The 26,512-nt window shown below is 41.5% G+C and overlaps 1 protein-coding gene across 6 annotated transcripts in view; it reads left to right on the top strand.

The window, feature by feature from the left end:
* The window catches only part of gripap1 (GRIP1 associated protein 1), a 35,923-nt gene extending 10,156 nt beyond the window's left edge, over window positions 1-25,767 (top strand). For 2 of the 6 annotated variants that reach the window (XM_067526002.1, XM_067526004.1), the window contains exons 12-30: window positions 324-371; window positions 1,974-2,073; window positions 2,273-2,350; window positions 4,359-4,451; window positions 6,020-6,061; window positions 7,000-7,134; window positions 7,577-7,672; window positions 7,932-8,042; window positions 8,408-8,509; window positions 8,742-8,855; window positions 9,342-9,419; window positions 12,921-13,016; window positions 13,736-13,792; window positions 14,008-14,107; window positions 17,252-17,382; window positions 18,913-19,029; window positions 19,125-19,218; window positions 22,949-23,109; window positions 23,255-25,767. In XM_067526002.1, the coding sequence (XP_067382103.1) occupies window positions 324-371; window positions 1,974-2,073; window positions 2,273-2,350; window positions 4,359-4,451; window positions 6,020-6,061; window positions 7,000-7,134; window positions 7,577-7,672; window positions 7,932-8,042; window positions 8,408-8,509; window positions 8,742-8,855; window positions 9,342-9,419; window positions 12,921-13,016; window positions 13,736-13,792; window positions 14,008-14,107; window positions 17,252-17,382; window positions 18,913-19,029; window positions 19,125-19,218; window positions 22,949-23,109; window positions 23,255-23,335 (1,834 nt within the window). In that variant the 3' untranslated portion in view covers window positions 23,336-25,767. The remainder of the gene's footprint in view (window positions 1-323; window positions 372-1,973; window positions 2,074-2,272; window positions 2,351-4,358; window positions 4,452-6,019; window positions 6,062-6,999; window positions 7,135-7,576; window positions 7,673-7,931; window positions 8,043-8,407; window positions 8,510-8,741; window positions 8,856-9,341; window positions 9,420-12,920; window positions 13,017-13,735; window positions 13,793-14,007; window positions 14,108-17,251; window positions 17,383-18,912; window positions 19,030-19,124; window positions 19,219-22,948; window positions 23,110-23,254) is intronic. The other 4 variants (XM_067526003.1, XM_067526008.1, XM_067526006.1 and 1 more) reach the window with 3 other exon arrangements.
* Window positions 25,768-26,512: the final 745 nt, after the last annotated feature.

The following is a 26,512-nucleotide window of genomic DNA, read 5'->3' as shown; positions in this document are numbered from 1 at the left end:
TTTAAATTCACAATGTCCCAGTGTGGGCTATATATTTATATTGTATGAAATATTTGCCTAAGTTCCTGTTATTAATTAATTTGATAGGCCTACAAATCTATTTTGGACGACATTGGCTCTTGAGCAAGTAAAAGATCTCAGCTTAATGTCCAGCCCTGCTCTGTACCTCAAAGTGTGATAATCGAGCAGCTGTTGTTCCGGTTCATCACCTCCTGACTGTGTACACGCTAAAAGTACATGGAGAACATGTGGTACAGTCAGACTGTTTGACTACTGTTTTTCTCTTTGTGCTTAAGAAAGTTTGTGTTTTTGTGTTTCTGCAGTTTTCAGCATCTGCAGGGAGAGAAGGAGGCTTTGTACAATGACAGCAGGTCAGAACTTCACACACACCTCTGTCATTCAGAGCCTAAATTGTGCTGTAGAATTACAGGACTTGCGCACATTTTCAATGATTCCTGCTTATCTAGCAACGCAGGAAATTCCAGCACACATTTACAGCAACACACCTGCAGACTTTCTTACCTTCTCTATACAAGGATGTTTGCCCCCTCGCTGTTACAGAGTAGAAGTCACTCATAAAATACAGACGTCCCAGTGTTGCCACCATCAACATCAACTCCTCAGGATCCTGAAAGAGGACAGGGATTTGTCTTCTCCAGACAAAGTAGTTTAGTCTAATTGTGTAGTGATGCCCAATCAGCCAAATTTTAGCCAGGGAGGGTCTACAATCTCACCCAGAGAGAAGACAGGTGTCAGTGGGCATCAGATTCACCTGTGTTAATCGTTCACCACAACAACTGTTCTGACTCTTTGAGCAGTTAAAGTTTTAGTCTTATCATTTCATTTTTTTTTTCTGAAATAGGACTTTAAAAGCAAAAAGCTGTTGGAAAACAAGATGTGCCAAAGTCAGTAGGCTGTAAATGTGTAAAGACATATTTTATGGACATGCTTGGCCTGTCTGCTGCTGTGTATACAGTATACTTATATTTATTATTTCTACTGAGCATCGACAAACATGTATTTGAGGATGAATTAGGTTCAGTCTGATCTAATTTCCAGGTTTTAGCCGCAGATTGTGAACATCAGTTATGCTGCCACTGAAAACTGTCTCTGTTCTTAATCTATTGATTTCAGTCATTTATGAAGATGGTAAGAGGACATGGTGGTCTGTGCCGGACTGGGTTAAGATTAGCACTTATTTAGGGGCTGCTTTAGCTCAGTTGGCAGCTGTCTACGGTTAGGGGTCAGTGGTTCGACTCCCGGTCCCCCCCCGGTTACGTGTCAAAGTATCCTTGGGCAAGACCAAGGAACTGAACTCCAAATTGCTGGTGGGGCAGTTGAGCAATTAACAAATCAAACGATGTGATTTGTTACTTGTGTACTTCTACTTTCGTAATGTAAGTATAATGCAGTTAGTCTGCTTCGTACTTTTGCTTAAATGGAAGATTTGAAGTGGTACTTGTATTTGACTGCACTTTTACTTGAGTTTGTGTACTTCTAGCACATCTGTACACAGACATGTTGCTGGGTAGCTGCAGACCACCCACAGTGACATGCTGACCCCGGCCCTTTGTGACATTATTAAGACCACCAGTACTAATGTATTGGCCGATCAGTGTCGATGGCAGCAATGGTTTAGAGAATTCCATTAGTTAGAGGAAAGTGCCGATAAGAGATAAGAAGATGTGAGATAAGAAGGAGCTCCCCCTTAGTTTCCCCACCCCATGTGAAGCATGTAAGGGGGGATTGCTCTGCTTTTTGAAAAATGAATTTCAGGCCCTGGTCACCTTTACTGTACTACAGCTTCTGCCACAAATGCTCTTTTGTGCTGTGGGCACTTCTACACTTTTTACAGTACATGTGTTACTACAGTTTGTATCTCTCTTGATTTTGTGCCTGTTACTGTAACGACTACTACCTTTGCTACTACTTCACAGCTGACACTGACCTCTTGTGTTTTTGTGTCTCTGAAGGACAAAGATCGATGAGATCAACCAGAGGAAAGAGGAGGAGCTGAAAGCCATGAACACCCGTATCCAGAAACTGCAGTCAGACCTCATGGCAGCCAGTCAGGTCAGAGCTCGGTGACACACAGCACAACTTAGCAAATTGTCCTTTTGTTCTGTGTGACTTTCTGCACCATTACTGGTAACAATCTATTAATAGTTAAGTGGTTTCCATTTTTCTTTCTTTACCTGCCTACATTTTACCAACAGGCTTTAAGTTTGGTTAAAATCCAGACACACTGATGTGTCTTTGTGTTGTGGTTTAGATGACAGCAGAGCTGACAGAGCAGCTGCAGAGCAAAGACAAAGAGCATGAACTGGCCCTGCAGACTCTGAAAGACCAGGTAACAAACATAAACTTAAATCCATCAGCGACAGAGAGGTGGGACTGGGAATGTGAAGGGGATTGGAAAATGAGAGAGGACGGAGAAAGGAGGATGTTGAGCTCTTCAGTGAACAAGAAGCCGCTGCTTTGTATGTGTTTTTCCAACATAACCCTGTGAGTCTTAGCTCAGGGTAGAAACTCTGAACTGGACAGACTGTGAAGCCCTTTCAGGTACATTTGTGATATAGAAATTGATCTCTATCTATAAAACAAGATTTGAGCTAGAAACTCGTCACCACACTCATTTACAGATGTCTGGTTAAACAGCCAACTGGACTGTGTCTATGTAAAGGACAGTTTGTCATGTGAAAAAAAGTCACATTCACATCATTTACCAGGTGTTTTCAGTACAGAGCTCTGTCTGTTCCTCGTCGGCCTTTAGTTAACACGCAGCACATCAGCACATCAGCACATCAGCACATCATAACTGTTTGGTAAAGGAGTGAGACCGTTGGCTGATCCTTATGTCATGTTGTTGTTTGTCAAAATCCTCATGAGGTCAGGTTAATGACCAGCTGTGTGTTCTGTCGGCTGTAATGGTGTTTAAAATGCTTGATTGGAAAAAAGTTTGAGGCAGTAGAAAATTGTCTTTTTAACGATGCTGTCAACGCGCTGATGGGGATTAGATGACGCGGTCGGTTAATCTGCTTGGGAGACAAGCTGTTAAACCTTCGATCAGTCTCAGATCTGTTCTGATGTGTGTAAATGCAACAAAATTTATAATATTGTTATTCTAATGTGCAAATACTTTTGTTGTCAGACAACTGAAGGAGAATTCAAAGCCAGTAACTAGTACATGTTAAACAGCAGTTAGTCCCAAACTGTTAAAATAATAGTTTTTGTTGATGTTGTTTGACAGTATCAACATAGGTAATGACCACTGTTCTGCTGTGCACAGTTTTGGACTTTACTGATTTGACCTTTTCCGTCAGTTTGGAAAAGCTCAGGTCAGGGTTACACACAACACAACACGCAGTGTTTATTCGACCTTTTTCACCGAGGCGGTGTATGTGAGATGGCCCAGACTGAACCTGGACTTTAACCTGTGACCCCCCTTTTACAAAGTCCGAATGATATGAGCGAGGCTGTGTGTGGATAGAACACGCTGCTCTACCTGTAATTGGTGGAAGATGAGTGAATGGGCATGTTAACCACATTTCTATCGGGCAACTGTCACAGCTTCCTTCCTTTTTTGATGCACAGCTTGGATGTTTATCATGTCATGTCTTTTGCACACTCTGGCCTGGTGCCACCCATCACTGAAATCATGTTTCTCCTGTGATAATGCTTCTGACTCTGAAGATTTCTGTCGCATGTGTGAAACCGACAACTCTGGGCATTGTCCAGCCCTGATTCTCTGGACTTTGTCAGGTTTCATATGTGAATAAGGCCTTAATCTGGTCAGTGGGCTGACATGGAAAAAACACATTTTCCTGTCTTATTCTGGATTTTTTTGGAAACATGTTCCTGAGGTAAAAGTCCTTTGTTGCTCTTGAAGATACAAATGTTTCACAGTTTCAATGAAAGAAGAATGTTTGAGATTAACTTTCAGACCTGCTGTTTTGTTCTGTCACTTTTCTGTGAAGATGTTTATGTGTCGAATGATTTAATTTAAAAAACTGTACTCTTACTCACAGAAATTAGTTTTTGTTAGAGACAGAGCTCAATAGTTGATTTTTTCTTCCTGATCTTCATTTGGTGGCTGGAAATATTTCCTACTGCTCTGTTGTTGTTTCTGACTTGCCTTTTCCTTTCTTGTTCTCCTTGTCTGATCTATTTTATCTTTGTGTTTTTATCTTTGTGTAATATTGGTCTGTTCTTGATTTAGCTTCTGCTTTAATTTGCCTTTCTTCACTGCTTCTTTCTTAACTTTTATGTGTAATTCTTTCCTGGTTTCTTTCTGACGTTCTTTTCTTTCTGTCCTTCCCTCTCCTCTGCTCCCTGCCTGTGGTGTACTGGTACTGCAGGTAGCCAATCAGAGTGCAGTCAGTCAGGAGCAGGTGGACAGCATCCTGCAGGAGAATGATGCTCTGAGGACAAACCTAGCTGCTCTAGAACAGGTAATAAACCTAGAGAACATCATATAGATGATTTACCCATTTAACAGGTAATAAACCTGTGAACACTCCATAGAACCCTAACAATACACCGTCTCTGAGGACTAACCCAGCTGCCATAAAACATGTGATACACCTGGAGAATATTAGAGTTATCTCTGAAGATTACCTGACTGATTGAAAGACATGTATAAAGTGCTATATATTCATCTTAAGAATTTTTTTAGAAAACTGATCCTAAAACCACGTTCTGCTGAGTAGCCATGTTGTCATAAAATAAAGAAAAAACTGAGAATATTAAGCAGCATTATACAGCAGATGATACACTTGGCTCACAAGAGGATACAATACACGATATTGGGTTCACAAGAAGAAGAATCACAAAATTCCAAACAATCTAATAAATGTCACTTTAGCTCTACTTTCTATGTATGAATGATCATGTGCTGTAAAAGACAACATGTGAGCAGTGTGAAAGGTTGTGTCACAAGCTCAGCTGACTCCTGTGTGATTTCACGACTCCTTTAACTGCATGAAACCTTTTAATGGTGCATGAAATACACGCAAGCTATGCGTGTGACCTTCTAACTCCTTTCTATAAATTGAACGTAAAAAATTAAAACTGCAATAATAATAAAAATATACAGAAAAAAACTACATACACATAATGTTTGTAGAAACTAAAGCTTATACTGATCAACCATAACTTTATGACCACCCTCCTAATATTGATGTCATCGAAGCATGGACTCATTAGACCTTCTGAATTCCTGCTGTGGTATCTGACACCAAGCCACAGATAGCAGATCCTTGAAGTTGTGAGCTGGGGCCTCCATGGATCAGACTTGTTTTTCCAGCACATTCCACAGATGTTCGATTGGAATGAGATCTTTAGACTTTGGAAGCCAAGTCAACACCTCGAACTTGTTGTGTTCCTCAAACTATTCTTGAACCATTTTTGCAGTGTGGCACGTTGCATTATTCTGCTGAAACAGGCCACTGCCTCAGGAAATACATTTTCTTGAATGTGTGTACATGGTCAGCAACAATGATCAAGTAGGTGGTACGTGTCAAAGTAGCTCTGTACTACACAAGCCAGCCTTCACTGCCCATGTGGATCAACCTGTCACCAGTTCACCAGTTTTTGTTCCTTGGACCACTTTCGGTACTGTAGGTGCTGAACAGTGCAGACCAAGAACATACCAGAAGCTGGAGCTGGAGTCTTGTTGCTCTGACCCTTTCATCTACACAACACAGTTTCCCTCTTGTCAAAGTGGCTAAAATCATTATGTTTGCCCATGTTTTCTGCTTCCAATACGTCAACAGAAGGTTGACTTGGTGCCTAAGGTATGATGCCCAATTCCAGGTGCTATTGTATTCACTGTCCTAATGTTATGGCTGATGTGTGTATAAAGTAGCTCTGAGGACCAAATCTGAAAACATCTCTGATTTAGAGCACAAATGGGTAAATAATAGACAGTGTAAGGTGCTTTGGATACTGTTAAGGTAGAGAAGGTGCAGACCAATTATCATTGACCCTGTTCAGTAATAAACTGTGACCCATCTTACAGGACAACAGTGTTCTCAGGACTAATCTGTGTGCTCTTGAGCAGGTAACTATATGTATGACTTTACATAGAACCTTTTGTTTAGTGCTTCAGATTCATAGTCTGAAACCAAATTGAGCCTCTAGAACCGTGCTTAGAACCCAGAATTAGAGCCTTAAGCTGCTGCTTTAGGTACTAGTGGTAAATATTGTCTTAAAGCACATGTATAGTAAGGAGCCATTAGGTGCTGAGTAGTTGGTATTAAGTATTTGAGAACATTTACCTCATGTAGAGCTTAATATAATGATCAGCTCCTTTACAATAACCCTGACACTAAAGAAAATTGCTGAAGTTTATTTATCCCAGTGTACTGTGAATAATCCATCTCATCCTCTTCACTGATGGTACAGACTTTACTCCATCTGACCTTGTGGGCTGGTACTGATCTGGGATGATCCACACATGGTTTCGAGAACAAAGATCACCCTGAAGTGACAAATTTTAAGCCTCCACATCTTGTGTCAAGTGTATGCTGTTGGAAACTTGAAAGTACCACTTTTCCCCAAAATCACAAGACAAGCATACATCTTTGTAACCCGCACGTCTCTATGGATTGTAATGTTTTTCCAAGCTACACTAATTGTCAAATAGGCAAAGCTCTGCTGTAGACATTTAATAACACAATGTGGGGGTAGGCTAAAACCAGATGTTACGAGTTTTTCAGGGACTAACCCCTCTTTCATCCCAGATCATCCACCGTCGTCTAACATCTGCGGTCATCTACTGTCTCCTTAGTATTTTAACTAAATGAAGTACAGTTCTGGGATGTTGTTCAATTGCTCTGTCATATACAGTAGTCTAAAGTTGCCTTTAATCTGGTGTTTACTAGACAATATTTATGCTGTTAATAGTCTGTGGCCCTGTCTCTATATTATTCTTCACCAGCACATACTGTTCAATGAAAAACACAAAAGATAAATAAAGGCACTGACTGATGTGTGCAGATCCAGACGGTGAAGACGCAGGAGATGAATCTGTTGCGTGAGCAGCAGGAGGCGCTGACGGCTGAGCTGCAGCAGAGAAGAGCTGAACAGGAGACTCTGTTAGCTCAGAGAGATGACCTCAACTCTCAGCTGCAGGTAAAACACACACACACACAGATTATGTGGAAAATGCTTTGTTCAACATTTTATCATTGTTTATACACCAGCTGCTCAAACTAATTTGTTAATTTCACACACTGTCTGTATCTTTGCTGTGTATCACAGACTCCATGTTCACAGTAAACTTGTCTTTATTATTCGGAGGCTCAGATGAACATAAAGCTGACGTGCGCAACATTAGCACGTTGAATGCACAGGCAGCAGTCAGCTTTCAGTTATGAAGTGTTTAGGAAACTTCTAGAAATGACTGAGGTTATACAATGTGCCTTTGTGTGAGTTCTAATTGTATATGAGCATTTCACCACATTAGATATAATACTGGAAAAGGTACAACTGTACGTTGTATTAATTTCGCTCTACTATGTGTCGTACAAATACCAACTTTTTACTGCCTCTTGTCTCCATCTCTCTCTTTCAGGAGTCAAGTTTTTCTAACAGGAAGTTGTTGGAGCAAATAACAGAAGAACAACACGAGAAAGACAGAATACTGAGAGACCTGGACGAGGCTAAAAAGGTACACACACACACACACACACACACACACACACACACACAAAATAAATGACCAAATGTTAATGTGTGTAGTGTATTAACCAACAAGGTCTTAGTCAGACAAAACGTCTTCAGCTGGACATAAAACAAGCTGCATGTCGATAGGAAAAGCCTATAACCTGTAGGTCTTATTCCAGTTTTTTTGTTCTGCATCTGTACCAACCTTGATCAGAGAATTTCTTCTGACGTAATGGTGTGTGTTTGTCTGTGTGTGCGGGCAGACTGCAGAGAAGAGGAAGGCCATGCTGGATGACATGGCCATGCAGCTGACCCAGGAGAAGTCCAACCACAAGGAGGCGGTGTCAGACCTCAAACTGCAGCATGAGAAGGAGGTGAAACACTCATCAGATATCAGCTGCTCAACTGCAACCTTTCTTCTTTTATTTAGTTATTTATTTCAAAGATTTGTTTTATTCATTTTGTGTCTTAGTTCCTCTAAACTCTTTCTTTCCTGTTTCTGTCACTTAAATTTTCTTTTTGTTTTGTTTTCGAGAGTTGGATGACAACAGACATTATCAAATATTGTGAATGAAGACTGAGTTCTCTCCTTTAACTCTCCTTGTTTCCTCCTCTTCTTCTTGACTCTCCTGTTATCTTCTGTCCGTCCTTGTTTCCTGTCTTCCCTTGTCTTCTCTTCTCTCCTTGTCTCCACCACTTCTGTCCTCTACTCCTCCCTTCTCCTCTCCTCTTCTTTCAGGTTCTCGGAGTGAGGGCCAGATATGAGAAGGAGCTCAGAGGACTCCATGAAGAAAAGAATCGCTCAGAGGAAGAGATCCGACAGCAGCTCAGAGATGAAAAGGTAAAGACAGGAAGAAGGAGGGAGGGTGAAAATAAAAGAGGGGAAACAAAGAAAAGAGGAGCACCAGGGAGAGAAGGCGAAAGGTGAGGAACAGAGGAGAGGAGCTACAAAGGTCACAAAAAATATCTTATAGTGTCAGAGGAAAAACGGCAGCATCGTCTGGAAATTATAGTTCTTGTCTTATCCTGTACTGCCCATATATAGTGAATATACATCTGTGTGTGTGTGTCAGGCTCGGACAAAGGAATTAGAGGGTCTTCAGCAGAAGGTGGATGACCTGCAGACTCAGGTTCAGTCCATGGAGGGAACCAAAGGCTGGTTTGAGAGAAGACTCAAAGAGGCAGAGGTCAGCGTGGCGAGTGCTGGGGGCTTCTTCCTGGTGTTGTCTCTGTCTTTCATAGAGCAGGATGTTCTGGATACAAGTCTAACCTAGTCCATATTCCTAGATACATCTGGAATTAATCTAATCTAATGCCAGTTTCCTTAAATTCAGAATTGTTTTTCTTTTAGTAATTCTACACTCTGATAAAAGTTGACTCAAAGTTGCTCATATTATCTTGGTTCTGATAACACCCACCTCTTAATATATTGTACTCCAGTAAAATTCCAACAGCCACTATGAGCCCAAAATAAACACACAGTAGAATTACCACCTTTCTGACAGTTTCAACTTAAAAATGTATCAACCTTGTAAAGGTAGAATTCATGGTAGCGCTGCTGTATTGGATCAGATTAGACTGTAGAGATGTACCTAATAAAGTGGCCAGCAAAAGTATATGACATCATTATGTCAGTTGTCTGACTGAAAACATGTCTCTTTGTCTGTGAGCAGGAGAACATAGAGAAGAAATCACTGGAACATCAGGAGAACATCAAGCAGCTGCAGAAAGAACACACTCTTCAGCTGGAGGTGCATGCGCACACACACACACACACACACACACACACACACACAGAACAAGATGGTTCAAAAAACATTTTGTATATATAATTATGTGTGTGTGTTTATACATGCAGTCTGTGTAGGTGTGTATTGTTTTGAATGTGGTCCAGCTTTAATTGAATGTGTGTTTCTAATTAAAGTGTAGCTGTCTCTATGGTAACGCAGTGAGGTTAAGCCATGTTAACAGCAGATCAGAGTGGAGGAGGCTCATGTGAACAGCAACAGTCTGTTATACAAACTCTGAACATTCTCACCATCTGTCATCGAGTTCACTTCACTGTGCGTCACTCTCAGATGTTTGTGTCTCTTTGAGCTGCTTCCTGTGGTTTGACAACATACTGGCCCGTCATTCTTTACACTGCAGGCTGTAAGGGAAGTGTGCGGAACATGATCCTACATTTTACAATTAGGAGAATTTCATTTTTGTGACCACACATGAAAAACTCCTGTATATTGTCACATTGTTGTGATATTTCTTCATCTATTCAGTTGAACTGGGAAACCGGTGACAGTTTTGTATCGCAACATATTGAATGTTGACATATTTTCTCCTCCCTATACCGAGCCGCTCACATTCTAGGTTGCATGAACATAGGGGCAGACCCTCCCTCGGGGGTGAACCTTTTGGAGGCTGCATCTGTTGATGGTGGCTCAGATCTGGGAGCAGGGCAACAGTAAAGTCTCTTTGCATTCCACTGGCCACTATTTTCATCCATAATGGAGGAATCCATCTCTAATCTAGAGGTGTGCTAGCGCACCCATGGTCTGCAACTCAGTTGTATGTCTTTCCTCCAGTGAAAGTGCCAGACCCTTGTGTCCCCTTGTTGGCCTGCAAAGTCACGGTATGTGGAGATGGTCTGCTGAAAGCAGAGCCTTACAGGCTTTCCCTCCTCAGCGACCTTCGTTGGGAGCTGTGGAATCCACGTTTGCAATAATTCAAAGTGCCCAGTTATCCCAGAGTTCATAACTTTCCCACTGCATTGTGGCTCCTATCTCCCAGGCTTATAGCAACAAACTTGTTCCTTTGCCCCTTGGAGTTAAGTGCACAATTGACCAGGGCTGCAGCAACGTCATGGGGCTTGTTTAAAGAAGTATCTGTGGGTGATATTAGTCCAGCAGCCAGTTGGTCTTCTTCGCACACTTTTGCTGGTTCTACTGACTGGATGTAACAACCCCCTCATTAGCTATTCCTTCCTTTCTGCTGGCTCAATGTAGCTATTGGAAATCTTGTCCCTGGGTTTGATGGCTGTTGTCCGATGCATAATTATATGTCCCATTCATGTGTTGCACGTAGTGAATAGACTGAAACTGAAGGAACATTCTGCTCCTCCTCAGAGCTAAGCTCGGCCCTTGAAGGCAGGACGGGGCCACACCTGGCGAGGTGGCAATCGATCCTGCAGCCTCTGCATTACAACCCAATGCCCACATTTAAAGAAGCTGTTTGTTCTTCCTGTGTATAGCTGTATAGCATGTGCTGAGTCTGCTCAGCCAACCTACAGAACCAGGAAAAAGTAACAAGAAAAAAATCACAGACTTAACAGGGGGCATTGTCCTGGTTATCATTAGAATCTGATAACCAACCAATAAAGCACAGCTTGTTGTGCATAATGGGACTTATCTTTGTGGATATAATGAGTCTTTTCAGCCAAACAGATTAACAGGTTCAAGTTGTGTTGCTCTGAAATTCTTCAGAGACAAACAGTTTCCTCAGAGACAGACTTCACTGATTGCTGTTTCTGTGTGTGTGTGTTATCTGCTGGATAACACCCTGGTGCTGAGAGCAGAACGAGAAAACTTAATAGGAAAAGTTAATTAATGATGGGAGAAGTCTAATTAGTGGGTAGATCGGGTGCTCAGCAGGTGCTCTTGATGTCATGAGTTTGAGTTTCAGTCTTTCCTGTTTGACTGACTGGCACATCAGAAATAAACATTCAGCGTTTGTTCTGTTCACTGGAAAGAAAAACCTGGTCTCTTACATCAGTATGTGATAAACGACATGTCAACATACTGTAATAAATAAAAAATTAACTAATTCTGCATGTTTTGCTGAGCGAAACGTAAGCTGTAATGAAATAAAATATATGTGAGGTATTTTATATCTTCAAGATTCAGAGCTCTAAGTTGATTTTAATAGAAGTTAACAGGATATTTGGAAAAACACAGATAGCAGTGTGGTGGGCAGATGAGGAATCAGTTAGCTTTCAGCATCAGCAATAAACTGTTTTCTATTTAGAACATTTCTTATTACTGTCAGTTTTTGTGTAAAGATGGAGAGATGACTGGGTGGGTGAGATAAACAGCAAAATAGGAATATGGTCATATTATTTAGAAAATGCTCAGGTTCCTAAAAATAACTTCAACATTTCCAGTAAGTGGGCTGTGAAGTGAGCCTGCACTTTAAAAACATCACATGTAATATCTATAAAACACATTGAAATTAAAAAAGCTGCTGAATACCAGCCTCCAGCTAAGATGACATCAAACATGAAATGAAAAAATATATAATTTCAGAAAATAAAAAGCTGATGAATGTTTATTGATCAGGGGCTGATCTAGATTTTTTTGGGTGGCCACACTGGTGCACACCCTCAAACTAGGGTGGCACATTTGGAATATGATTTAAAAGGTTAAACTTGAATTCTAAAAACCTTTTGTAAATAATAAACTATAAACATAGGCTAACAGTGTGTTTATAAAGCATTCGTTCAGTTCAACAAATGTTAAATATGTAACTTATGTATCATTTTTAACTCCATACAGTCATAACAAAATAAAAATACAAATTTACATACAGACTAAATGTAAATGTGGGAAGGAGGTAAAAATTCATCCTCAGTGGGGTTAGACTGCAACAAAATAATGTTGTGATGCACTGTGATACCTTAAATGTACATAATAATACAGTTTTATCTACTGTATTTAAAATGATTTATTTCAGCTTCAGATTTGCTCAGTTCTCCTTGTGCTGAAAGAGGGTGGCACTTGAGGTGACCAATCAGATTTGGGGGGTGCTCCAGAATCATGACATTTCTTTTTCTGTCAGGTGGGAGGATGATTTAATGTAGATTATAGTAAAATTAATTAGCAGCAGAAGATTAGTGGAGAATTAAATGCATTTTTTAAATGAATCCCCTGGTCAGTGGGATTAAGAGTGAGGGGACATCAGTGGAAGTGGAGATGAAGCTTTTTTAGTAGTTTGTTGAACTTAAGTTCAGCAGGAGAGGAACCAGAGGAAGAATGTTTCTCTGTATATGTCATGTCTGCACCATTGTGAGGGAAGAATACACCAAAGTTACTTCTGTTTCTCTGTTAAACGTGGAACATGTGTTCTGCTAAATGTGAATGATAAATAAAGTCAGTAGGTCTGTAACGTTGTAAAATCTACAAACTATACAAACTAAACCTATGACTTAATGTTGGCCTCATAGTGCTGTTACAAATGTCCTCCTGTGTCTCTGTGCCCTCCAGGAGAAGCATTCAGAGATGGAGGGATTGAAGCAGCAGCTGGTGGAGGTGGAGAAGCAGAGGGACGGACACAGTGACGCTATTGAAAAACTCAAACAGGTAAAAGCTGATCCGGCCACACTCACCTCATCCATCTAGGCTTGAGGTTAAAAACAGGCTTAGAGAGATGCAGTTCTGAGAAGAGTAGAGTAATGTGATTTGCACTTACCATGTTTGATAGATTACTGAAGAATGACAGCAGCAGACAGACACTGTCAGCAGGTACAACCCTGCAACAATCTGTTTCGAAGCCACGAATCGAAAGTTAAGAGATGTAAACATTTTTCAATTTAAAATCCTCTACAGAGTCAGACTGATGTGAGCAGGGAAGTTATTTTAGAGGAAGGAGGCACAGTGGGAAACACCCCCGTAGCCTGCTGAGTTCTTCTTAAATCCAGGGACAGTCTGAAAGTAAAGATCGGAGCATAGAGAATAACAATGTGTGTTGTTGAGTTAAAGCTCCACCACTGCACCTGTATGTCTTTGGTTCTGAGTGTGAAGGGCTTTTTCTTTATAGTTCACCTCTGATAACCCTGTAACTTTGTTTTCACCTGTGAGGTAAGAGGAGACCGTGTCTTTGTGGTTGTGGCTCTGTAAAGCTCTTTGTGATGTTTTAAAGAAATCTGACACACCACAGCTACATAATTTGCAACATAGAAAATTTCAATGAGCAAAATCTTTGCTCTGATCCTTAAAGTTGTGTCAACAGTGAGACATAATAATTTTGATTTGTTTTTCTTCTATTGTTGACTTCCATGAATCTGCTTGTTTTTGTGTAGGAGATAAAGGACACTGTGGATGGTCAGAGGATTTTGGAGAAGAAGGGCAGTGCAGCTGTGAGTTACATGTTCCTCTGGCTGATGTTCCTGAAGAAAAACTGATGCTGGAGTGTGTTGTCTGGGTGTGGGAGTGACAGACACAAGTGGATACTCACAGACTGAAATTTTAATAGAGGATATATTTGGGAGAGTAATTTAAGAGCAGTGGCGCATGGAAAATAATAATTAGGATATAAACCTAATAGTGTGTGTGTGTGTGTGTGTGCGCACAGCTTAAGGATTTAAAGCGGCAGCTGCATCTGGAGAGGAAACGAGGAGACAAACTGCAGGAGAGACTCCAAGAGATACTGACAAACAGCAAAACCAGGACAGGTACATACGCACTGTGAATGTGAGATGTAACCTGATGTTACATGAGTTTAAAGGTAAGACAGAAATAATTGTATTCTGAATATGAATGATTAAAAAGCCGTCAGTGGGTGTGCAACTTTTCAATCATGAAAATATTAGCAGTTCTCTTAAGTTTCAAGCAGAGCTCTGACCTCGCTGCTTTAGCATTAGCATCTCTAAGCATTTGTTTCATCCTTCTTTAGGAAAAACCCAAGTTTGTTCCTTGATTTCTTTCTATATTCCAAGACCACAATCACCAACCACTACAACACAAGCTGTCAGATGTTGAAACCTTTATGATTTTAATAAACAATCTAGTTTGTAGCATCTGATAAACTGCAGCTCCTGTGCAGGTGCTCATGTCATAGCATGGTTTCATCCACATGTATGAAACTCCCCAGGGCTCTGAAGTCATCCTTCCAACATTGCTGCTTTGAGCCCTGTTTTCTAAAAGCTTCAGTCCTGTGTGTCCTGATGTTACTACAGGCAGGTCTCAACTCACTGCTAATGTCCACTTGCTCACAGACTCGGTATTAGATTGTCACTTTTGGACACTTTTTTCTAGTGAAGCTGTTTTAACTTTTCAGTGCTCCTCCTCCTCTTCTTCATCTCGTATGGTCGTGTGCATGTGTGGAAGGTGTGCGTGTGCATTTTCAAGATTAATGTATGAACAGGCACACGCATGTTTGTAGTGCGTTACAAGTCTGTCTACAGAAACCATGAATTGGCCTTTGGGTTTATAGAAAAATGTGTTTGGGGTTTGCTCTAAATTGAATTGACCTTTTTAAAGATTAAAAAATGGAAAAGTGAGTCTTGAAAATATCCCGTGACAAACATTTCTACAGCCGTGTTGTTCTGCAGCTTATTGATCTGCACAGACTGAGAGCTGTCAGCGCAGAACCTGGAGTAAAACACGTGAGTGTTTAAATGTCCTAAAGGCTTTAAATGCTCCAGTAAAGAGAGACAACAGCACTTGGCCCGAGTGTTTGCGTGTGTTTCCTAAGTGGCTGAGATGTGACTGTAACGTGACGATGGGTCCGATAATCAGTGCTGTGCTAATCCTGCGTCAGTAGGTTCTGACTTAGCCCGGAACCTACTGCTCAATATTTAATGCAGTGCTCTGATTCCCAAAGCTGAGGTGGACACAATGGCGTCTGCTGGCAACATACACACACACACACACACACACAGGCAGTGCAGGGCAGTCCTCAGCATCATGTATAATCTATGGGTATCTCTGAATATTTAAAAAGCTGTTCTACACAAACCTGAGAATCAGACATTTTAAAGTAGCTTACTTACCTCCCTGCCCACTCCAGCACCTGCCTTAAAGGGACAGTTCACCGTCCTAAACAGATCATTTACTCCTCTAATGATTCCTTCCATCAGAGTTGGTCAAAGTACACAAACTCAAGTGAAAGTCCTAGTACTCACTTAAACAAGTACCCCACTACAAGTCGAAGTACCACTTCAAATTCCTTACTCAAGTACTGAGTACATGCTCTAAAATAAGTATTGAAACACTATAGAACTTGATGCTGTTGATAACACGAATGTACAAGTTAAGTCCAGATTACTTCCTCATAAATAAAGTTTGTGCAGAAATCTAAAACAGTCAGTTACTGTTTGGTCCTGGTGTCCAGGACCTGAACTCTTTCTCCTTTGAACTCTGGACAGTATTCACAGTCTCAGGTTGGACATCTCACATGTGCAGCGCACGTTATCAAACACATTCTAGGTGATAAGTGGTTGCAGGGTAGAGTGTGTAGGAGGCAGGACACGTAAACTGCTTACAGCACATTAAAACAGACAAACTAGTCTCTTGCTGTTCCTTCATTCACGTGGCAGTTTTGGCTTTCGTCTGTCTTTTCCATGTTGCAGAACCTTTCTGTTGGCACCATCGTGTCAGTGCCTCAGTGCTTCTTCACCCTCAGGTGTTTGTTCTTCCAGTTTTGTGACAGCAGCATGACAGGAACATCATGATCACACCCACTCGCTTTGAATCGTCCGTTCACACGTGGACTCAATCAGACATTAGACTTTGTACAGTTTAAAATCTGCTCCAGCTGAGTGGGACTTCTGCCTTCTCACAAACTGCTCCTCCACAGTCTGGGTTGCAGTGAAGTACTTTCCATATATCGGCACCCGCAACATTTTATTAAGACCACCAAACCAGTTCTTTACACCAGGGTACAGTCCCTATCAAATGTTAGGAGAGAAATGCAAAAGACTTCTCTGTACTGAAGGGTGTAGTATGGGACGTCTGTGAAGACCACGCGTAGAGGACTCATCAAATCCAATTAAGCGTCCATGTAAAGCTTGAAGACACAGGACCAACTGGTTCAGGCAGTGATTGGTCCCTGAAAGCTAGTGAATCTTTGAGTTACTCAAGCTGTCCCATTAAGCCCTGTCCCTTTTTAAAGGGATCATTTAAAGTTTAGTCAGGGACGTTTTATGGCTTAGAGGACAGTCTTTTTCTAAAGTGATACTCTTACGTTAAAGGACTCGAGACAGTCTGCCGTCTCAAACAAATGCACCCTATGAATGATGATTGTTGTTATTTTTGTGTGTTGCGTTCGGTACGAAGACGATGTCCTTCAGCTCAGTTTGCAGGCATGTTGTGCTAATTAGCCACGAGCAGCTGTTTGTACCATGAGACGGATGCTGAAAGTTTTTATATCAGAAAGCAGCCGTGGCCTTTAGTGACAACAATATATTACATTTTTATTTACCTCTATAAGGTTAATCTACTAGTTTTGAGCAACTGAAGTGAACAACCTTTATTAAACAAGCTAAAAGTTGCTGAAACCGAGTTTATCAATGTGTCCCGTGAGGCTGCCTGAGGACTTTTTCCACGGCTGTGCAGGAGCTGATGCAGAAAGTCCCAGAAAACAGGACACTGTCCACTAAAGAGTGTTTTGGGAAATTCTTATACAGTTTATTGTCTGTTATGAACACAAAAAGGTCATTGCTGGTAGAAATATAGTTGCATGGACCCAGTGTAAGTCTACAGACCCTGTGGACACAGTAGTGTGGACATGAGTACCTGACTGCTCTCTGGACTCAGTCTGACATTTATTCTTTGTGTACAGCCTCATTAGGATCCTTGTCTTCTCTCTCTCTCAGGTCTGGAGGAGCTGGTTCTGTCAGAGATCAACAGCCCCAGTCGGACTCAGCAGACCGGAGACTCGTCCTCCATCTCCTCCTTCTCCTACAGAGACATGATGAAGGAGGCTCCACCAGTCAATCAGAACAAGGTGGGTGGAGTTGCTGTGTAGTGAGAAGCATAAAGAGCTGCAGATGTAAGGGAACAGAGGAGTCTTTTATTTCCACACAGCAGCCAGAAACAACCTTATCGTATAAAAACATCACAGACATTTTGACAGCGGCCATGTGGCAAATAGAAAGTGGGAAGTTAGTGTCAATCAGAAATCATCATATTGTCCAACAGCTGATTCACTTAGTGCTGATACCGAGGCTGACTGAAAACACCACGAGCCAACTCGTGTTGTGTCACCGATTTATTTTAAAACTGCATCATATTACTTGCAGCAGTGTGACCGGCTGACTGAACCACAGAACTGCGATGGACATGTAGTGCAGTACACGGGTTATAGGGACAGACTCTGAGTCCGCTCTGAAAATCATCTACGGAGGTTCTCTGACACACCAGTGTCCTGAAAGTGCTGTCTGCTGGGAGACTAGCTGCCACCGAACAGCACTTTTGAGAAACTGAAAATCCTGATTTAGGGACAGACGGACAGTCCAGCCCAATGTGCACAGTGTCTAATCAGCCTAAAGGAAGAAGAGGCCTGTCCCTCAAGCATGTCAAAGACATTTATGAGGATTCTTGAACACAGCAGCTACTGTACTAGTGATCTACCTGATGTTGCAAAGTTTCAGCTGTTTTACAGTAGAAATGTCCATCAGGGACTTTTGTGTACTAGCACAGCAATGTGCTGCAAAACAGTTTCACCCCCACTTTCATGCGTAACATCAGGGAATCGCCCTGCAGGGTCGTAAGCAGCAACTTTTGCTGACATTGCACCTCTCCTGGAATTTTCTGGAGTCTCCTGCGAATTAACAACGGCTCACTGACGCCTACAAATTATATACAATATCACGATAGAAATGAAAATGTTTCTCTCTTCTAGTTATAAGTGGACCAACTGTATCATCTCCTAGTTCATCGGTGACTCAGAAGGTGTAGTGTCCCCTCTGCCTGTCACTGTATAGACTGTTGTCCTGTATTAAATCTCTGCCTCATCACAGTGATGCCGGTTTGTTTCTATTCAAACACTGTAATCAAAGCTGACAGGTTCACTCGATGCTTCTCTCAGAACATAAAAAACCACCGGAAGGTCAGTTTGCGGTGGTGGTCTGGTTGCCATTAGCAACAGTATCACAAGAGAGAAGATAGTGGGACACGTGCAACTGTCTGCTGGTGCCTCTGCTCCCAGACACAAAGCTTCAGGGTCTTGATGGTTTTTCATGGTGGAGGGAAATAATTCCCCCAGTTTTTTTTATTGGATTTAGTCAAAGTGAAACTAAACACGTCTCCTAAACCATAACTGTACTAATACTGCACAATCTGATTATCACTCGGTATAAATAACTTGTGTAAGTACTTGTACGTGGTCTGGAAAAATCTGTCCACAAGCTGAAGTTTGGAAACCGGAGCTTCAACAGGTAACAACAGTGATGTTCTTCACGTCGTTCTGAGACCTGTCGAGTGTTTAACTGCATCTTCGTGGTATTTACTGCAGTGATGTCTCTGTGTCTGTCAGTCTGGAGGAGGCAGTCCTCAGTCTCAGCGTCCGGCTGAACTCTCCGATGACGAGGTGGGAGAGTTGTTCCAGAGACTCGCTGAGGTTCAGCAGGAGAAATGGATGCTGGAGGAGAAGGTAAACTTTGAAAGTCCATCGATGGTGGTTCCACAGTTGATCACAGTGTCTGCACAGACTGAAGTGGGGTTGACAGCAGACTTCTTCTTCTTTAGGTGAAACACCTGGAGGTGAGCTGTTCGTCGATGGCTGAAGACATCTGCAGGAAGAGCGCCATCATTGAGACATACGTGATGGACAGTCGCAGAGGTAACGCTGAGATAAAGTGAAGAATAAATGTCTGAAAACATTTGTGTCTGTGAGTCAGAGGGCCGAGCTGACCCTGCTGTCTGCTGGTTGTCCTGTCCAAGTCTTAAAATGATGATGATACGTCTCTGTCTCTGCGTTGATCCTGTCACTTAGTTTTCCCTTTACTGCTTTAGCGACTTGTTGATGGTCAAAGGTTTCAAAATGTCCACATTGTCTGTTTTCAAGTGAACATGATGGTTCATCCTCATCGAGCCGATGAAGAACTTTTCAACTAAATGATTGTTCTCTGGTGTGTTTGACGTTATTTTGGCTGTTTCACAGACTACAGTAAATACTGAATCTAAACATTGTAAAAACCAGTCAGATTTAAGAGCGGAGCTGTGGAGAAAGTGCACGTGTCAGCAGAAAGTGAGCCGGCTCAGCACCTCATTTATCCGACAGTGACACTTCATTACAACTACTTTAATCCACCGCTTCAATGACCTGCACACACAGGTTCACTCTGACTGAAGGTGGGTTTAAGGAACCAACATGTTCGACTCCCTGTTACTGGTTTTACTGAGCCGCTGACGAGCGGATGTTTTCCCATTTATTGTCTCAGTTTGTACATTTAAATTCAGTCTCTTGCGCCTCCGAGCTGCTGTACTGTTTAAGCGCAGTGATGCTGAGTTTTAAATTAAACACTCTGCTGCTCTTGTCTTTGTGCAGACGTCCTGAACATTTAAACATTGAAGCTGTTTTCAACTGCTGTTCAGCATCATGTTGAAAGTTTTCATTCAAATTCGACATTTGAGTGAGACATGAATCCACTGTACAGACAAAACATTACACATTAAAAGTTGTGTTGATCGTTCTTCTGTCAATTTGAGTGTGGATCAAACTAACTGCACTGAAACATGACAGAGGAACTGAGGTATTTGTGTGTTGGTGCAGAACAGCATCTACTTCCTGTGTCCACTTGCTTGTTCCTGCAGCAAAATCTCACGTAACTTCTCGTCACTTAGATTTGTTTGTGTGACAAAAACCCAAACTTAATGGAGAACAGACCAAGTTTTAAAAAGTGGTCCACTGATTCAGACCAGAGCAAACGATCTAAGTGTTTGAGAAGGTTTTTTTTCTTTCCTGCCGTTTTCAATTTCTTTTTTAACTGATTTTACCCCCCTGCCCCATTAACACCGTAACAGGCTGTAAAAGTGAGGGGTGGGCTTCTGCTTCTGTGTTGAATATTTGATACTGCAGCTGTTGTATATGCTCAATGTTCATTTACATTTAGTTAACATGTGGTGAAAATGTGGCTGAGCGTGTTACAGTTGAGCTGTTGGTGAGTTGGTGCCTTGCTTCAGGGAACGTCAGCTGCTCCTGTTCAGGCTCTTTCTGGAGTCATGTTCATGTCCAAACAGGGGTCACAGATGTGAGTCCTGTTAAACTGTAAACTCATATTTGAGAGTGGGGGGCTACATGTCATCCAGCTCCGCTGTGAGGAGCCATGTTTACACATTTTCAGTGACAACGTTCACACCGAGTGGAATTCAGTGTTAATCAGTGTGTTTACAGTCGTCGTCCTCAGGAAACGTGCATGTGTGTAACTGCACATTACACGAGGCTGCAGACAGCAACACGCAGCTGGATGATCATTAACAGGGCGATGCTGCTTTATTTTTAAAACTTTAACACAATGTGCAGCATAGAAGTCTACATGAGTCACTTTGTCCTTGGGAGATTTTAAATTCTGAAAGTTTCTGTTGTGTGACAGAAACTTGAAACGTGCCTCCTCTTTTTCCTTTCTCCCCCCTGCTCTGTCACTGCAACATGAGCACACACACACACACACACACACACACACACACACACACACACACAAAAGAAAAGCGGTGTTATCAGTGCATGTGAACACTGTTCCCTGATTTCTCTGACTGACCTGCTTACATACAGTAAGTGCATGTGACACTGTTGTTGCAAACATTTATTCAGTGCTGATTCTCACAGTTGTTTGGGTCCATAGCTGCACAAAGTAGAGTTGCTACGTCACAGCTCAGCAGCTTTATTCACTAAGCCATAAGACTTTATTCATTTAAAATAGATTTATGAAGACAATATTCGTCTCTTGTAAATTATTTTACAAACAACATATATTCTTGGTCACATAGTTAATGACTTTAGACTGTTATTACAGCCAAGGACGGAGTCCAGCCTGGACACATGTCCAGTCTGTCTCAGGGCCAACACAGCGACACACACACAGACAGACAACCTTTGACCCTAACATGTCTTTGCACTGTGGGGGGAAAACGGGGGAAACTCACATACGCACACAGCTGGAAACAGATAAGGTGGTTGTGCTACCATAAAAATATTCTTTAATCAATCCAACATTAGAGCTTCTCAAAATTAAATATTTACTTTTACTATTATTATCCTACATATTATTCATGGAGACATGATCTTTATAAGGCGCATTAACCACTACTTGCCCCGATATTTCTATTTTCTGTAAAAATCTTGATAGCAGCCTCCTGACAATACAGATTGAATTTAAACAATAATTAATTAAAACGTTTTTCCGTCATTAAAGCCTTGAGTTGCATTGCTCGAATCAATAAAGTGAAGAAGAACAGAGTTCATGCAGTAACAAAGGTGACAAAGGTTTTCACATAATCTTAATCTTTTATTAAAGTGACACATTCACAGGAGGAAAAAACATCCACAAATCTGAACAAATTTGCTACATAATAAAACAATAATTTCAAAGTTGAACTCGACAACAGTCAATAATTTAACCAGATCCCGTCCTAATAGGTGACTGCTCAGTTAACCCAGCTCCAGGTGTTCACCTGTAAATATTCACAGCTGCCACTCTGCACAGTCAGCAAATCTACAGCCCTGCAGCTGTGTGTTGATGCAGCTTCAGCTCTTAGTTTGTCCTTTTCCTTCTGCATTAGATTTTTTCCCATTTCTCCAAAACTCTGATGAATCACCTGTTTGAATTCTGTGTTGGAGTTGGAACCTTATTTAGTTTTTGTCATTTTACTCTTTTGACGTTAATGTCCGTCAGTTAAAATGTTGACTTCTTTCTGCATTTTGCTGTTACAGCTGCTTCCATCTTTGCTGTGTACAGTCACCATGGTTACAGCTGTTCTTAATTTGTCTCTCTGCTATGATTCAGGAGCTGGATTCTCTCATTTGGTCTAAAATTCTGTTCCCTGGAATCAGCTTGAGAAAAGAGCTAAAGGGTCTTTAACATGAGCACGTTCAGATTTGCTTATACAAAGTGAATCAATCTGTTTTGACGTCCTCGTTGGTTCAGTTTGTCCGGGCAGGTCTGAACACATCAATCTTACTCCTCTTTACAGACAGGTTTTCTCTGATGTGGAGTTTAGTGAAGAAAGGCTGATTGGTGGGAACCAAACATCCCCCAGTGCTTCTGTTCAGACTCATGCAGCAGGTAGTTTGGCTGCTCACACAGAGTAGTTTCCTCACTGCAATCTGTTAAATGGCTCCACGTGGCACATTAACGTTTTCAGACTTTGCTGAAGCTGGTGGCTCGAGTGTCTTTAACAAAGTCTCTGTGTGGCATTAAAACGGGTTTATGTGAATCACCTGAGACCAGCAGAATCACGCAGCAGCTTTATTGTTGTGTTGGATGCGCAATGAATGTTTGAGAGTTGAAGTCAAATAGTAAATCTTGATCACCATCTCCTCTTCCTCCTCCTCCTGCTGCTGCTTTCCTCAGATGTGTCGGGTGCAGTCGGAGGATCTCAGGGAGAAAGAGGAGGTCTGGGTTCGGTCCTCAGAGATTTGGTGAAACCTGGAGATGAGAATCTGCGAGAGATGAACAAGAAGCTGCAGAACATGTTAGAGGAGCAGCTGACAAAGAACATGCACCTGCAGAAGGTAAAGCACACACACACACACACACACACACAGTGAGTGAAACCAGGAACAGTTCTGCTGGCAAAATAACTGCTAAATGATGTGATTCTGATGTGTGTCTCTCAGCCGCTTTCAGCACTAACAGGAAGCTTGCGTCTCTCTGTAGGACCTGGAGGTTTTGTCCCAGGAATTAGTACGATTCAGTAAAGAGAACAGTCCTAGTGTTGGTGCAGCTGGGTCAGGATGAAACTATTAGCTGAATCCACGCCGCCCTTCCATCGCACTACCTGTTCACCTCAGCTGGAAGGCATGGGCCGGGCTCAGACTAACACCTGGAACCAACTCTTCTTCCTTTACCATTTGCTGCGTTACTGAGCTGCAGGCTATGACTAGTGTATGGAGCCATTGAAATGTCACTACTTCCATCTGCTTGTGGTGCTGTGACTAAATGCTGGAATCTGTCCACTCGTTCTCCTTGATGAGAAGAAGCCGTAAGTTGTACAGGCCAGAGGGAAAAACTGACTAATTCATGTTGTCATTGAATGTACTGTAATCTGACTGCAGCACTGAGCTTTGGCTACAACGTGGAAAATATAGTAACAGTAAACGTTTGCTTTCACTGAATGTCCTAAAATTCTAGCGTCTGTTCAGTCCTGGCTATGTCCTGGTAAACGTGCTTGATTTATTTTATTGGTTTCTTTATGTGCAGTAACTCTGTCATCATCTGGCTACTTCCTGGACAAAGAAATATAATTCAAATACTAAATCCCTGGGGTCTGTCTATGTCCTGGAGTCTCTCTGTGTGAGACTGTAGCTTAAATTGAAAGAAACAGCAGTTTTGTGAGGTCAGCATTTCCTTTCTGCTCTCAGCCCCACGCCATGGTTTTCATCAGCAGGTAATCTTTACTCAGTTGTCATGGAGATAACCTGACTGAAATACCACATATCATACCACAGAATAAAAAAATCTCCAAAGCAAGCGAGTAAAGACTAACTTCTGATTAAGCCCATGAGATGTGTGTGAAAGCCAAGTTCTTCTATGTGTCCAGATACAGTGTATATCTGAAAGGTTTGTATGTGACTACGTTCTGGATTTCAGGGTTTGCGGTAAACACAGTGAAGTGGATTCTCAGGTGCTGTCTGAAAAGAAAAACTAGTTCACAAGTAGAAAAAGTAAATTCTCTGTTCTTGGGCTTTCAGAGAAAGATTTCCAGATATTTTCCAAATTTGTCCTATAACACAGCTGCAGTGAATGAGGTGAGTTACAGTAATCAGAGAAAAGCCTCCTGAGACCCTCACAACTGACTTAAAAGGGAAACAAAAAGGACCAAACCTCAGGAAGAGCAAACGAGGAAGGTTTACTGACAGGAAGCCACGTCGTATATACAGAACACAGCAGAACTGGAGGAAGATGAACAGCTGCTGTTCGGTGTGAGTGAGGCAGAGATTAACACAATCAACACCTACGTTTAGTCATTTCTCAGAAACTTTTATCCAAAGATCTTACACAAAGAAACAAAACAGAGGCTGGAAGCAAAATGCCACAAAAAGAAATGTTGGTTTCGTTAGACGAGTGTCCGGCTCTATTCTGCAGACGAGCCAATCGGTCGTCTTGGTTTTAGCAGAAACTGAAGCAAAGACTCATTCATCAGCCCACAACACAAACAGACCATGTTTTAAAAGATCGTCCTTCGATGAGTTATGAGCATGATAAAGACTAATCTTTGGTAACGTCTGACAGTTCAAAGCAGAGAATGTGAATTGGAGCTACGCACTTATGAGAGGACAGATACTGAGTCCTACTTCATATTTTGGTCCATCCAGAAAAATATTGTCTTCAACACATCTCCAAGTGTGCAGCTGTGCAGAATATTGAGAACTTATAGCTCCTGACTGCTTTGAACAACATCCCACTGAAAATCTCTCATTGTTTAGAATAAAATTAATAAAATAACATGAACATGATTTATCCACCTACATGTTGGCTGTTGCTCTATGATGGAGCCTAAATGTGCAGCCAAGTGAACAACTTCTATCTACTTTTTACCACCTGGTCAAACGACTAAAACACAAGCAAGCATTTCCTTAGAATTGTCCCTCAGAAAAATCCGATTTGGCTGCAGAGTAGTTCGTTACTTGTTCTCGTATTGATCTCACATGTCACGTTGTAGTTTGGCAAAGGTCAGCGCCGCTAAAATGATGCTGCAGGGCTGTGTGCAAACTAACCAGGACATTGGAGGACGGACAGGACGCCCAAATAAAATCTAAAGAAAACGTCAGTATTTCTGAGGTGAAAAACGAACTGAGTTCAGTGTGGACACCAAATAACACACATACAGACACGTCCAACACTATGACTCATACATTGTATCTGGAGAACTCGAGGTTAAAACTACACATCCAACACTGCAAGTGGAAAGACAAACTTGGCTTCACGGCTACAATATGGAACTATTTTGCATCCCTACTTTAATTTTTGGCAGGGATTCAGAATAGCTCTCTGGAATGAACCCGTTCTGCTGTCACTGTACAAGTGTTACTTAACTTTGACCACGACGTCGTTCAGATTGTTCTCTGGACGCTAAGAAACTGTCAGCTTTGCTGCATCCAGTTTAAAACATTCTCCACTGCTTTAGGACAATTGGAAATGTTTAGTAAAAATCTGTAAAAACAATGTTAGAGAAAATTATTGTCTTCACCTGCTTTGTTTTATTTGCATGTCTTGGATTAAATGACCTGGAAATTGTTTTGCACAGTAAACTTGAGCACTTCAGTCTTTACTGGGGAGGTGCAGAGAAAAAGTGATGTTCGTTTGTGGCTTGTTTTGTGACTAATTATGTTATAATCCTCTGACTGAGTTTACTTCCTGCTTTAAAAAACGTATGACATCATTTTTGACTGTATCTTTAAATGTGTCTTCTTTAAAAATGGATAAACTTTAACTTACTTTGAAGGTAAAAGATGCTCACTTCCTGTCAGCTCTGCCTTTCATTCTTTTCTTGGACTTTACTGGACTACATGGCCTCTGACTTTGTCCTGGATGACACTTTGGTGACGATACCCTGGACTCTGTTTGCAGTAGACTGCTGTATTTTGTACGTGTTTGTAAATCAGGTAAAATTTTGTTCGTAAAATGAAGAAAATCTTCACCTGAGTTTGATGTTGTTTGACTTGTTTTCAGTGGAGCTCATGTAGGTTAAATCCAAACTGATAACAAACCTCATTATTACAACTGTAATATCTGCATAAGCTGCAAATACAAAATACTATTTACTGAAATTAAACTAAACACGCCTTAAAGTTTTAACGCAGAAAAACTAGAATTGAAAAAAGAAAAAATTCAGTTGAGCTTCACGATATTCTGTGTGCTTTTGCTTTTGTTTGGAATGTTTAAATCTGTATATATACGATGTGATATGACTGT

The sequence above is a fragment of the Channa argus genome, chromosome 13 (assembly GCF_033026475.1).
Source record: "Channa argus isolate prfri chromosome 13, Channa argus male v1.0, whole genome shotgun sequence".
Taxonomy (NCBI): domain Eukaryota; kingdom Metazoa; phylum Chordata; class Actinopteri; order Anabantiformes; family Channidae; genus Channa; species Channa argus.
The sequence above is the reverse complement of the archived record's forward strand: the minus strand, read 5'-3'. Positions and strand labels throughout refer to the sequence as shown.